This window comes from Bombina bombina, chromosome 7, assembly GCF_027579735.1.
Source record: "Bombina bombina isolate aBomBom1 chromosome 7, aBomBom1.pri, whole genome shotgun sequence".
NCBI lineage: Eukaryota > Metazoa > Chordata > Amphibia > Anura > Bombinatoridae > Bombina > Bombina bombina.
This window is the reverse complement of record NC_069505.1, coordinates 229,971,744-229,987,572: the sequence shown is the minus strand read 5'-3', so window position 1 is coordinate 229,987,572 and position 15,829 is coordinate 229,971,744. Positions and strand designations below refer to the sequence as shown.

Below are 15,829 nucleotides of genomic sequence, written 5' to 3'. Positions count from 1 at the left end.
ACCTGTTCTCATGCTGTATAATGACTTATGACAATACCTGTTCTCATGCTGCATAATGACTTATGACAATACCTGTTCTCTCACTGCATAATGACTTATGACAATATCTGTTATCATGCTGCATAATGACTTATGACAATACCTGTTCTCATGCTGCATAATGACTTATGACAATACTTGTTCTCATGCTGTATAATGACTTATGACAATACCTGTTCTCATGCTGCATAATGACTTATGACAATACCTGTTCTCATGCTGCATAATGACTTATGACAATACCAGGTCTCATTCTGCATAATGACTAATGACAATACCTGTTCTCATGCTGCATAATGACTTATGACAATATCTGTTCTCATGCTGTATAATGACTTATGACAATACCTGTTCTCATGCTGTATAATGACTTATTGACAATACCTGTTCTCATGCTGCATAATGACTTCTGACAATGCCTGTTCTCATTCTGCATAATGACTAATCACAATACCTGTTTTCATGCTGCATAATTACTTATGACAATACCTGTTCTCATGCTGTATAATGACATGACAATACCTGTTCTCATTCTGCATAATGACTAATGACAATACCCATTTTCATGCTGTATAATGACTTATGACAATACCTTTTCTCATGCTGTATAATAACTTATGACAATACCTGTTCTCATGCTGTATAATGACATGACAATACCTGTTCTCATGCTACATAATTACTTATGACAATACCTGATCTCATGCTGTATAATGACATGACAATACTTGTTCTCATGCTGCATAATTACTAATGACAATAGCTGTTCTCATGCTGTATAATGACTTATGACAATACCTGTTCTCATGCTGTATAATGACTTATGACAATACCTGTTCTCATGCTGCATAATGACTTATGACAATACCTGTTCTCATGCTGCATAATGACTTATGACAATACCTGTTCTCATGCTGCATAATGACTTATGACAATACCTGTTCTCATGCTGCATAATTACTAATGGCAATAGCTGTTCTCCTGCTGTATAATGACTTATGACAATACCTGTTCTCATGCTGTATAATGACTTATGACAATACCTGTTCTCATGCTGCATAATGCCTTATGACAATACCTGTTCTCATGCTGTATAATGACTTATGACAATACCTGTTCTCATGCTGCATAATGACTTATGACAATACCTGTTCTCATGCTGTATAATGACTAATGACAATACCTGTTCTCATGCTGTATAATGACTTATGACAATACCTGTTCTCATGCTGCATAATGACTTATGACAATACCTGTTTTCATGCTGCATAATGACTAATGACAATACCTGTTCTCATGCTGTATAATGACTTATGACAATACCTGTTCTCATGCTGAATAATGACTTATGACAATACCTGTTCTCATGCTGTATAATGACTTCTGACAATACCTGTTCTCATGCTGCATAATGACTTATGACAATACCTGTTTTCATGCTGCATAATGACTAATGACAATACCTGTTCTCATGCTGTATAATGACTTATGACAATACCTGTTCTCATGCTGAATAATGACTTATGACAATACCTGTTCTCATGCTGCATAATGACCTATGACAAAACCTGTTCTCATGCTGTATAATGACTTATGACAATACCTGTTCTCATGCTGTATAATGACTTCTAACAATACCTGTTCTCATGCTGTATAATGACTTCTAACAATACCTGTTCTCATGCTGTATAATGACTTATCACAATACCTGTTCTCATGCTGCATAATGACTTCTCTAGAGACAATACCTGTCCTCATGCTGCATAATGACTTCTGACAATACCTGTTCTCATGCTGCATAATGACTAATGACAATACCTGTTCTCATGCTGCATAATGACTTATGACAATACCTGTTCTCATGCTGCATAATGACTTATGACAATATCTGTTATCATGCTGCATAATGACTTATGACAATACCTGTTCTCATGCTGCATAATGACTTATGACAATACTTGTTCTCATGCTGTATAATGACTTATGACAATACCTGTTCTCATGCTGCATAATGACTTATGACAATACCTGTTCTCATGCTGCATAATGACTTATGACAATACCAGGTCTCATTCTGCATAATGACTAATGACAATACCTGTTCTCATGCTGCATAATGACTTATGACAATATCTGTTCTCATGCTGTATAATGACTTATGACAATACCTGTTCTCATGCTGTATAATGACTTATTGACAATACCTGTTCTCATGCTGCATAATGACTTCTGACAATGCCTGTTCTCATTCTGCATAATGACTAATCACAATACCTGTTTTCATGCTGCATAATTACTTATGACAATACCTGTTCTCATGCTGTATAATGACATGACAATACCTGTTCTCATTCTGCATAATGACTAATGACAATACCCATTTTCATGCTGTATAATGACTTATGACAATACCTTTTCTCATGCTGTATAATAACTTATGACAATACCTGTTCTCATGCTGTATAATGACATGACAATACCTGTTCTCATGCTACATAATTACTTATGACAATACCTGATCTCATGCTGTATAATGACATGACAATACTTGTTCTCATGCTGCATAATTACTAATGACAATAGCTGTTCTCATGCTGTATAATGACTTATGACAATACCTGTTCTCATGCTGTATAATGACTTATGACAATACCTGTTCTCATGCTGCATAATGACTTATGACAATACCTGTTCTCATGCTGCATAATGACTTATGACAATACCTGTTCTCATGCTGCATAATGACTTATGACAATACCTGTTCTCATGCTGCATAATTACTAATGGCAATAGCTGTTCTCATGCTGTATAATGACTTATGACAATACCTGTTCTCATGCTGTATAATGACTTATGACAATACCTGTTCTCATGCTGCATAATGCCTTATGACAATACCTGTTCTCATGCTGTATAATGACTTATGACAATACCTGTTCTCATGCTGCATAATGACTTATGACAATACCTGTTCTCATGCTGTATAATGACTAATGACAATACCTGTTCTCATGCTGTATAATGACTTATGACAATACCTGTTCTCGTGCTGAATAATGACTTATGACAATACCTGTTCTCATGCTGTATAATGACTTCTGACAATACCTGTTCTCATGCTGTATAATGCCTTATGACAATACCTGTTCTCATGCTGTATAATGACTAATGACAATACCTGTTCTCATGCTGTATAATGACTTATGACAATACCTGTTCTCATGCTGTATAATGACTTCTGACAATACCTGTTCTCATGCTGTATAATGACTAATGACAATACCTGTTCTCATGCTGAATAATGACTTATGACAATACCTGTTCTCATGCTGCATAATGACTAATGACAATACCTGTTCTCATGCTGTATAATGACTTATGACAATACCTGTTCTCATGCTGTATAATGACTTATGACAATACCTGTTCTCATGCTGAATAATGACTTATGCCAATACCTGTTCTCATGCTGTATAATGACTTCTGACAATACCTGTTCTCATGCTGTATAATGACTTCTCTAAAGACAATACCTGTCCTCATGCTGCATAATGACTAATGACAATACCTGTTCTCATGCTGTATAATGACTAATGACAATACCTGTTCTCATGCTGTATAATGACTTCTGACAATACCTGCTCTCATGCTGTATAATGACTTATGACAATACCTGTTCTCATGCTGTATAATGACATGACAATACTTGTTCTCATGCTGCATAATTACTAATGACAATAGCTGTTCTCATGCTGTATAATGACTTATGACAATACCTGTTCTCATGCTGTATAATGACTTCTGACAATACCTGTTCTCATGCTGTATAATGACTTCTCTAAAGACAATACATGTCCTCATGCTGCATAATGACTAATGATAATACCTGTTCTCATGCTGTATAATGACTAATGACAATACCTGTTCTCATGCTGAATAATGACTTATGACAATACCTGTTCTCATGCTGCATAATGACTAATGACAATACCTGTTCTCATGCTGTATAATGACTTATGACAATACCTGTTCTCATGCTGTATAATGACTTATGACAATACCTGTTCTCATGCTGAATAATGACTTATGCCAATACCTGTTCTCATGCTGTATAATGACTTCTGACAATACCTGTTCTCATGCTGTATAATGACTTCTCTAAAGACAATACCTGTCCTCATGCTGCATAATGACTAATGACAATACCTGTTCTCATGCTGTATAATGACTAATGACAATACCTGTTCTCATGCTGTATAATGACTTCTGACAATACCTGCTCTCATGCTGTATAATGACTTATGACAATACCTGTTCTCATGCTGTATAATGACATGACAATACTTGTTCTCATGCTGCATAATTACTAATGACAATAGCTGTTCTCATGCTGTATAATGACTTATGACAATACCTGTTCTCATGCTGTATAATGACTTCTGACAATACCTGTTCTCATGCTGTATAATGACTTCTCTAAAGACAATACATGTCCTCATGCTGCATAATGACTAATGATAATACCTGTTCTCATGCTGTATAATGACTAATGACAATACCTGTTCTCATGCTGTATAATAACTTCTGACAATACCTGCTCTCATGCTGTATAATGACTTATGACAATAGCTGTTCTCATGCTGTATAATGACTTATGACAATACCTGTTCTCATGCTGTATAATGACTTCTGACAATACCTGTTCTCATGCTGTATAATGACTTATGCCAATACCTGTTCTCATGCTGTATAATGACTTATGACAATACCTGTTCTCATGTTGTATAATGACTTCTGACAATACCTGTTCTCATGTTGTATAATGACTTCTGACAATACCTGTTCTCATGCTGTATAATGACTTCTGACAATACCTGTTCTCATGCTGTATAATGACTTCTGACAATACCTGTTCTCATGCTGTATAATGACTTCTGACAATACCTATTCTCATGCTGTATAATGACTTCTCTAGAGACAATACCTGTTCTCATGCTGCATTGTGTTTATGTTTTGCAGCACCGAGTTCACACCATACTGAATGCTGATATGGTGATAGTGATGAAGAGAGGAGCCATCATGGAATATGACAAGCCAGAGGTTTTGCTGGAGAGAGAAGACAGCATGTTTGCATCCTATGTGCAAGCTGATAAATAATCACAAATAGAAATCTTTTAAAGTGCAATTGAGCAATCATCTAGTTTTTTAATCATGTAAATATTGTGTAAATAAAAATCTTGATTGTTTCATAATACTGTTTATTTTCTTTGTGTTATTTTTCATCTGTAATGTACATCTGTGCCACTACACAGACATTTATTTAAAAGGACATGACCCTTTTTTTTATTCAGATAGAAAATACAATTTTAAAAAGGTTCCCAATGTACTTCTATTATCTAATTTAGTTCATTCTCATGTTATTCTTTGTTGAAGAGATATCTAGATAGGTAGCGTGCACATGTCTGCAGTATTACATGACAGGAAATATTTCTGCCATCTAGTGTTCTTGCTAATATATAAAATTGTTGCAAAACTGTTTCCATAGAGTACTGCAGACACGTGCACACTCCTGAGCTTACCTTTTCAACAAAGGATAACAAGAAAATGAAGAAAATGTAATAATAGAAGGAAATTGGAAAGTTGTTTAAAATTGTATGTTGTATCTGATCTTAAAATAAAAATGGTGGGTATTAGGTCCCCTTAATTCATTTACTGGCTTGATCTTACAATATTATGTTCTAGTATAAAAGTTTAGTAACTCCTTAGTTTGCAACATACAACACTGACACCTACAGGGATTGTTGTTCGTATCCTGTGTATTGCAGCATTAATAGACAGCTGTGGTAAAGGGATATTGATTGAATCCAAAACATCTTTACACCATTATGTAGACTATAAAATGACAAAAAATGTCAAGTACTTTTTTACATTTCCAGCTCTTAGACTATGAAATAATAATCAATTCTAAATGGTTTTGTGAGATAGACGCATTATGCAAATCCTATCACAGAGGGCTACCTAGGTAGTAATTCGGGAGCGTGTACGGGTCATGCTCATAAACACATCACATACTTTCACAGGGCTCGACAGTTTCAGATTCATACAGCACAAAATTCTTAATCACTGTGAAATAGTGGATTTGTGCGTACATTTAAATCACAGCCCCTTAAAGTACACAGTGTGAACAAGCTTTGTACATGCACAACAACACGCAAACCGTGCTCCCCTTTATTTAATATTCACCCTGATTTTAATATGTGCTAGAATTGGTGCCAAAAGCAGAGGGCATGAAGTGTCTGTAGGGCAATGGGTGATGCAGCTGTGATTACCATTTTACAATAAGGTATTTAGCTAAAAAGCAGTGCAGCAACTTCTATTTACACAAATCTATTTCTTCATCACAGGGCAGTAGGATTCAGTGATTGTCATTCCTCTATACATTTATGTCCCTGTAATATATAACGCACATGATGAAGACAACAGGATAAGCAGAGATAGTTCTACAGGGCACTAACCACCGCTATAGTTTGTTTAGCACCCCGAACTTCACAGGTGCCGGCTGCCCTGAACTTACAAGTAGTTGATACTGATAGGGCCTTACATGTCCAGTGATTTTGCTGTACAAGGAGAGAGAAATGATGGAGAATATGGATAAAATAGCTAAGGCGGTAGAATGTTTCCTCCTCAGTAGCCTGCACTCATACAATGTAAATAGAAGAGCACCTGCTGTAAATGCGATGTTTTATTTCCTTAAAGGGCCATGATACCCAAATGTTGAAACACTTGAAAGTGATGCAGCATAGCTGTAAAAAGTTGACTAGAAAATATCACCTGAAACATCTCTATGTAAAAAAGAAAGTTCTTTTACCTCAAAAATTCCTCAGTAGCTATATCCCATTGTAAAGGACTTCTAAGCAGCAAATCAGTATGTCTGTCCCGGGACAGCTAAGGGAATGAGCTTTCGTGCACTCTCATGTTATTTCCCTATTCAGTGTAAGGAAGTTTACTATGAAATCTCACGGGAGTTAAGTGAAATCTCATGAGATCACAGTAAAAGAGTTCATGACCTCAGCACTGATGATGCTGATTGGCTGCTGTTCATTTCTTCATTTATTTTTTATTTTTTTTTCCTGCAGCTGGGCAGGAGCAGAGTATAACTTTTTACACAGAACTTACTCTGCTGAGCTGAGGAAATTGTGAGGTAAAATATCTTCCTTTTTTACATAGAGATGCAAAGGTGATATTTTCCTGCAAGCTTTTTACAGTTATGCTGCATCAGTTTCAAGCAATTTAGCATATGAGTATTATGTCCCTTTAACATATAGCATTATGTTGTTATGTGTCTCAGTGGGAATGAGGCGTTAAAGCATGAATTTATCTTAAAAACAGCTTTTCATCAGCAGATTGTGTTGCAATGTATAGCGGATATATCTAAGTTACAGTATGTTTCATTACAGAGATATAGATTATGCATATTATGTGAATGTATATTTACAAAACTTGCAGGAACAGGGAGAGAAGTAGGGATGGGCGAATGTGTACATTTTCGAAATTCGAATGTAGAACGAATGTTATTACCAAAATTCGAATTCTAAATCCAAATGTCGATAAGAACGAATATTCTTAAAAATTCGAAAATCGAACGTTATTTACAGTTTTCGGATGTCACTTTCAAATTCGAATGTTTATAATTATATTGAATGTCCACATTCGAAATTTCGAATTTAACATTATATTTAACAAATACTATTCAGAAGTTCAATAGTTCATGTGGTAGGGCGGGAATCTAGTAAATTGATACATAATAGATACAAATATATCATTTTGAATGTTTCCATATAGAATATTGCATAATTCGAATATTACATTTAAAGAAAGCATTAGAAATACTATTACAAACATATAAATTCGAATTTTTCGAATTCGAATATAAATTCGAATTTTTCAAATTCGAATATTGCATAATTCGAATATTACATTTAAAGAAAAAGCATTAGAAATACTATTACAATCTAAATTCAAATTTTTCGAATTCTAATACACGTATTGCATAATTCGAATATTACATTTAAAGAAAAAGCATTAGAAATACTATTACAATCTAAATTCGAACTTTTCGAATTCGAATATTGCATAATTCGAATATTACATTTAAAGAAAAAGCATTAGAAATACTATTACAATCGAAATTCAAATTTTTCGAATTCGAATATTGCATAATTTGAATATTACATTTAAAGTAAAAGCATTAGAAATACTATTACAATCTAAATTCGAATTTTTCGAAAATAATATTTTCGAATGTAATCATAAAATTCGAAACCGAACATTCGAAAATCGAATGTTAGAATGTTATGTAAACATTCGAAATTCGATTCGAACGAACGAATGTGTTAAAATTCGCGCCGTTTTTCGAATGTTGCAAAACATTCGCCCATCCCTAGAGAGAAGTTCAGCTGCTATGTGGTAAAATATGTCTCTGTTCAAAATATTATAATAATGGTACAAACATAATACTGTTCATGAGCCTACCTAGGTTTTCTCTTCAACAAAGGATACAAAGGGAACACAAGCTACCACTGCATGCTCTGTGTCTAAAAAATTTAAGTTATTTTACTTTACTGTTCCATTAAGGGCCTGCCCTCCACCTATACAAAAACTAAAGACTAAATAACACAAAAGAATAAAAACAAACATTACCATAATGTAATCTGTCACCCCTCAAATCCCTGGCTAATATCTACAGACATCTGTATCAGGTGGGAGTAAAAATATCTGGACATTTAATAACATAAAATTGGAAAAAAAAAACACTCAACGGCATAGAACGTCATAACAGTTTGGCTCTACTAAAGCCAAAGGCACTTCCTGAATGGGATTGTGGGCTGGGGGCTTGACTAGCAACATAGGCACTCCCCCCGACACAATCCCAGCATTGAAATCACAATCACGTTTTTTAAATGTTTTATTTATTTGTTTACAAATAAGTCTGGGCTGGAAGGGGTTAAATCATGCTGCAACTAATCAAAAACAGGAATTGGTCAAACGGATATCTGATTGGATAATTGATATTCCTATCCCATATTTGAATTATCTTAAGCAGCAACAGTACACACATATTTATAAGAACATTAAACACCTATTGGTTTTGTGTAAGAATTCTGCTGTGTCCCACTTTCCCTAGAGAGACCAAAAAGCAAATTCTGTAAACTGTGGGCTAGATTACATATGCGGCTCAGGCTTCAGCGTAACATTGGGGAATCCAATAAACCCCGTCGGCAGTTTATAAACTGCCATAAGTCGGATAAAATAGCGATGTCCAGAAATGTGCGTAAATACAAATTTCTGGAGTCGCCAGTGACTTACGGCACTTTAGAAACTGCCGGTGCCTAAGAAAATTAAAAAAAATATCAAGTCTCCCGTAAAAGTCTAACCCGCTTCCCAAAAATAAACCCGACACGTAAAACCCCTATATCCACCATCTCCCCCATATCGGAACTAATAATAAATGTATTAACCCCTAATCTGCCCCTGACATCGCAATGTAACTAATTGAACTATTAACCCCTAATCCGTCATCCCCCCACATCGCAATCTAACTTATAAATGTATTAACCCCTAATCCACCATTCACCCACAACGCCAACTACCTAATTAAACTATTTTAGCCCCTAATCCGCCAACTCCCACATTTCAAACTACGTAATAAAACTATTAACCCCTAATCCGGCAAGCAACCCTCCACAACGCAAAGTACTTATCAACACTATTAACCCCTAAACCGCCAATCCCCCATAACGCATTAAACCTAATGAACCTATTAACCCCTAAACCGCTAAGCCCCCACAACGCAAATAACTAATTAAATTACTAAGCCCCCTTATTTAACACCCCCTAAATTAACCCCAATTACCTAAAATTAAAAAATACTAAATTACAATTAAAATGAAAAAAACTAACATTACTTTAAAAATAAAAAACTAAAGGCTAGATTTAGAGTTTTGTCGGTAAGGACCCGCGTAGCTAACGCCGGCTTTTTTCTGGCCACACCATAAAAATAACTCTGGTATTGAGAGTCCACATAAAGGCTGCGTTAGGCTCCAAAAAAGGAGCGTAGAGCATATTTAACGCAGCTTCAACTCTCGATACCAGAGTTGCTTACGCAAGCGGCCAGCCTCAAAAATGTGCTCGTGCACGATTCCCCCATAGAAAACAATGGGGCTGTTTGAGCTGAAAAAAAACCTAACACCTGCAAAAAAGCCGCATTCAGCTCCTAACGCAGCCCCATTGTTTGCTATGTGGAAACACTTCCTACGTCTGCACCTAACACTCTAACATGTACCCTGAGTCTAAACACCCCTAGCCTTACACTTATTAACCCCTAATCTGCCGCCCCCGCTATCGCTGACCACTGCATATTATTATTAACCCCTAATCTGCCGCTCCGTAAACCGCCGCTACTTACATTATCCCTATGTACCCCTAATCTGCTGCCCTAACATCGCCGACCCCTATATTATATTTATTAACCCCTAATCTGCCCCCCACAACGTCGCCTCCACCTGCCTACACTTATTAACTTCTAATCTGCCGAGCGGACCTGAGCGCTACTATAATAAAGTTATTAACCCCTAATCCGCCTCACTAACCCTATAATAAATAGTATTAACCCCTAATCTGCCCTCCCTAACATCGCCGACACCTAACTTCAATTATTAACCCCTAATCTGCCGACTGGAGCTCACCGCTATTCTAATAAATGTATTAACCCCTAAAGCTAAGTCTAACCCTAACACTAACACCCCCCTAAATTAAATATAATTTTAATCTAACGAAATTAATTAACTCTTATTAAATAAATTATTCCTATTTAAAGCTAAATACTTACCTGTAAAATAAATCCTAATATAGCTACAATATAAATTATAATTATATTATAGCTATTTTAGGATTAATATTTATTTTACAGGTAACTTTGTATTTATTTTAACCAGGTACAATAGCTATTAAATAGTTAAGAACTATTTAATGGCTAAAATAGTTAAAATAATTACAAAATTACCTGTAAAATAAATCCTAACCTAAGTTACAATTAAACCTAACACTACACGATCAATAAATTAATTAAATAAACTACCTACAATTACCTACAATTAACCTAACACTACACTATCAATAAATTAATTAAATACAATTCCTACAAATAAATACAATTAAATAAACTAGCTAAAGTACAAAAAATAAAAAAGAACTAAGTTACAAAAAATAAAAAAATATTTACAAACATAAGAAAAATATTACAACAATTTTAAACTAATTACACCTACTCTAAGCCCCCTAATAAAATAACAAAGCCCCCCAAAATAAAAAAAATGCCCTACCCTATTCTAAATTACTAAAGTTCAAAGCTCTTTTACCTTACCAGCCCTGAACAGGGCCCTTTGCGGGGCATGCCCCAAGAAGTTCAGCTCTTTTGCCTGTAAAAAAAAACATACAATACCCAAGCCCCCCAACATTACAACCCACCACCCACATACCCCTAATCTAACCCAAACCCCCCTTAAATAAACCTAACACTAAGCCCCTGAAGATCTTCCTACCTTGTCTTCACCTCACCGGGTTCACCGATCTGTCCAGATCAGCCAATCAGATTGAGCTCGCATTCTATTGGCTGATCGGAACAGCCAATAGAATGCGAGCTCAATCTGATTGGCTGATTGGATCAGCCAATCGGATTGAACTTGATTCTGATTGGCTGATTCCATCAGCCAATCAGAATATTCCTACCTTAATTCCGATTGGCTGATAGAATCCTATCAGCCAATCGGAATTCGAGGGACGCCATCTTGGATGACGTCATTTAAAGGAACCGTCATTCGTCGTTCAGTCGTCGGCCAGGATGGATGTTCCGTGTCGGAGGTCTTCAGGATGCTGCCGCTCTGCTCCGGATGGATGCCGCTTGGATGAAGACTTCAATCGGATGGAAGACCTCTTCTTGCCCCGCTTGGATGAAGACTTCAGCCGGATCATGGACCTCTTCAGCCCCCTGCTTGGGCTTGGATCAGGACATCGGAGGAGCTCTTCTGGATAGATCGGTGAACCCGGTGAGGTGAAGACAAGGTAGGAAGATCTTCAGGGGCTTAGTGTTAGGTTTATTTAAGGGGGGTTGGGTTAGATTAGGGGTATGTGGGTGGTGGTTTTTAATGTTGGGGGGCTTGGGTATTGTATGTTTTTTTTTACAGGCAAAAGAGCTGAACTTCTTGGGGCATGCCCCGCAAAGGGCCCTGTTCAGGGCTGGTAAGGTAAAAGAGCTTTGAACGTTAGTAATTTAGAATAGGGTAGGGCATTTTTTTATTTTGGGGGGCTTTGTTATTTTATTAGGGGGCTTAGAGTAGGTGTAATTAGTTTAAAATTGTTGTAATATTTTTCTTATGTTTGTAAATATTATTTTTTTTTTTAACTTAGTTCTTTTTTATTTTTTGTACTTTACCTAGTTTATTTAATTGTATTTATTTGTAGGAATTGTATTTAATTAATTTATTGATAGTGTAGTGTTAGGTTAATTGTAGGTAATTGTAGGTAGTTTATTTAATTAATTTATTGATCGTGTAGTGTTAGGTTTAATTGTAACTTAGGTTAGGATTTATTTTACAGGTCATTTTGTAATTATTTTAACTATTTTAGCGATTAAATAGTTCTTAACTATTTAATAGCTATTGTACCTGGTTAAAATAAATACTAAGTTACCTGTAAAATAAATATTAATCCTAAAATAGCTATAATATAATTATAATTTATATTGTAGCTATATTAGGGTTTATTTTACAGGTAAGTATTTAGCTTTAAATAGGAATAATTTATTTAATAAGAGTTAATTTATTTCGTTAGATTTAAATTATATTTAAGTTAGGGGGGTGTTAGTGTTAGGGTTAGACTTAGCTTTAGGGGTTAATACATTTATTAGAATAGCGGTGAGCTCAAGTCGGCAGATTAGGGGTTAATGTTTGAAGTTAGGTGTCGGCGATGTTAGGGAGGGCAGATTAGGGGTTAATACTATTTATTATAGGGTTAGTGAGGCGGATTAGGGGTTAATAACTTTATAATAATAGCGGTGCGGTCCGCTCGGCAGATTAGGGGTTAATAAGTGTAGGCAGGTGGCGGCGACGTTGTGGGGGGCAGATTAGGGGTTAATAAATATAATATAGGGGTCGGCGGTGTTAGGGGCAGCAGATTAGGGGTACATAGCTATAATGTAGGTGGCGGCGCTTTGCGGTCGGCAGATTAGGGGTTAATAGGTGTAGGTAGCTGGCGGCAACATTGTGGGGGGCAGGTTAGGGGTTAATAAATATAATACATGGGTCGGCGGTGTTAGGGGCAGCAAATTAGGGGTACATAAGGATAACGTAGGTGGCGGTCAGCAGATTAGGGGTTAAAAAAATGTAATTGAGTGGCGGCGATTTGGGGGGACCTCAGTTTAGGGGTACATAGGTAGTTTATGGGTGTTAGTGTACTTTAGAGTACAGTAGTTAAGAGCTTTATAAACCGGCGTTAGCCCAGAAAGCTCTTAACTACTGACTTTTTTCCTGCAGCTGGAGTTTTGTCATTAGATGTCTAACGCTCACTTCAGACACGACTCTAAATACCGGACTTAGAAAGATCCCATTGAAAAGATAGGATACGCAATTGACGTAAGGGGATCTGCGGTATGGAAAAGTCGCGGCTGAAAAGTGAGCGTTAGACCCTTTTTTGAGTGACTCCAAATACCGGAGGTAGCCTAAAACCAGCGTTAGGAGCCTCTAACGCTGGTTTTCACGGCTAACGCCAAACTCCAAATCTAGGCCTTAGTTTAAATTAATCTGAAATTACAAAAAATAAAAAAAGTCTAACATTACAGAAAATAATAAACCAAATTATCAAAAATAAAAAATTAAACCTAATCCCTATGAAAATAAAAAAGCCCCCCCAAAATAAAAACACCCCCTAATCTAATCTAAACTAAAAATAACCCTTACAAGGGGCCTTTTGTAGGGCATTGCCCTAAGTTAAACAGCTATTTTACCTCTAAAAAATACTAAGTCCCCCTTAACAGTAAACCCCCCACCCACCAAACCTCCCAAAATAAAAATAAAAACTAACACTAAAGGGGCATTTGTATAGGCATTGCCCTTAAAAGGGCATTCAGCTCTTTTAGAAGTGCCCATGAAATCCTTCATCTAAAAAATAAAAAAAAAATAAGCATGTCTAACCCCCAAATAGGTACTCACGGTTCCTGAAGTCCGTTGGTGAAGTCTACTTCCAGGCGATGAAGTCTTCTTCCAAGCGACTGACATCTTCTACCAAGCAGGGACCTCTTCTTTCTTCATCCAGGACCAAGCCGGCGTCATGGAGCGTGGAGGATCCTCTTTGTACGATAACCACCGTACATTGACTATTGAATGCAAGGTACGCATTTAAATATGGAGTATCTTGCATTCCTATTGGCTGAAAAAATTCAAATCAGTTAATAGGATGAGAGCTACTCAAATCCTATTGGCTGATTTGAATTATCCAATAGGATTTGAGCTACTGGGGCAATGGGCAGTTTAGGTTTTTTTAGTGTTAGTTTTTTTTTTATTTTGGGGGGTTTGGTGGGTGGGGGGTTTTACTGTTAGAGGGGGTAAAATAGCTGTTTATCTTAGGGCAATGCCCTATAAAAGCGCCTTTTAAGGGCTATTGGTAGTTTAGATTAGATTAGGGTTTTTTTTTTATTTTGGGGGGCTTTTTATTTTCATAGGGATTAGATTTAATTTTTTTATTTTTAATAATATGGTTTATTATTTTCTGTAATGTTAGACTTTTTTATTTTTTGTAATTTTATATTAAAGTAATGTTATTTTTTTTATTTTAGTTGTAAATTAGTATTTTTTTATTTAATGTAATTGGGGTTAATTTAGGGGGTGTTAGGTTAGGGGGCTTAGTAATTTAATTAGTTATTTGCATTGTGGGGAGATGGCGGTTTAGGGGTTAATAATTTTAATAGGTATTTTGAGATGTGGATGAATGGCGGATTAGGGGTTAATAGTTTATTAAAGGGACAGTACACCGTAAAATTGTTTTTCAATTATTGTATTTTCAATGACTTGTTATACCAGCTGCAGAGTATAAAATTTTCGATCATTTGTATTTTTAGGTTAATTTATGTATATGAATTAGCTGGTTTTGTGCTTTTAAACCACAGCCATTACAAAGGGTTGAGCTTCCAGCTAATATCAGATTGTATTATGTTATCACTTTTATTCACACAGACTTGCTTTCTTATCTTATATCTGTTTATAAAGCAAAGCTCAATACTTAGATAGAACAATGGAAAATTAACATTTTATTACTTAAAATATCCTGCAACCCACTAACAGTGTAATTTCTTCTGCTGGCTGTGTTTACATAGTCTGTCAATAGCATATACTCCAGTATCAGATTTTTTAGTATAGGTTGTGATACCACAGGCTAAATCAGCTATTTCAAATGCTGAAATAGGGGTAAAGGAGCTACTTGTAAACAGTTTAATACACTATAGCAGGTAAAATGGATCATTTGGAACAATTTAAAGGGGAGAACATTTTTTGGGTGAACTGTCCCTTTAAGGTATATTGCCTTGTGGGGTGATCGTGGTTTAGGGGTTAATCACTTTATTAGGTATATAGCGTTGTGGGGGGTTGCGGATTAGGGCTTAATACAGAGGCGTAACTAGAAACCACAGGGCCCAGGTGCAAGAATCTAAGAAGGGGCCCCCCACCGTCCCTCCCCCCTCCAA

The 15,829-nt window shown here is 36.0% G+C and overlaps 1 protein-coding gene across 5 annotated transcripts in view; it reads left to right on the top strand.

The window, feature by feature from the left end:
* ABCC8 (ATP binding cassette subfamily C member 8) overlaps positions 1-5,291 on the top strand; it is a 594,664-nt gene extending 589,373 nt beyond the window's left edge. For all 5 annotated transcript variants that reach the window (XM_053720647.1, XM_053720648.1, XM_053720646.1 and 2 more), the window contains one exon: positions 5,059-5,291. In XM_053720647.1, coding sequence (XP_053576622.1) covers positions 5,059-5,196 — 138 coding nt within the window. In that variant the 3' untranslated portion in view covers positions 5,197-5,291. The remainder of the gene's footprint in view (positions 1-5,058) is intronic.
* Positions 5,292-15,829: the final 10,538 nt, after the last annotated feature.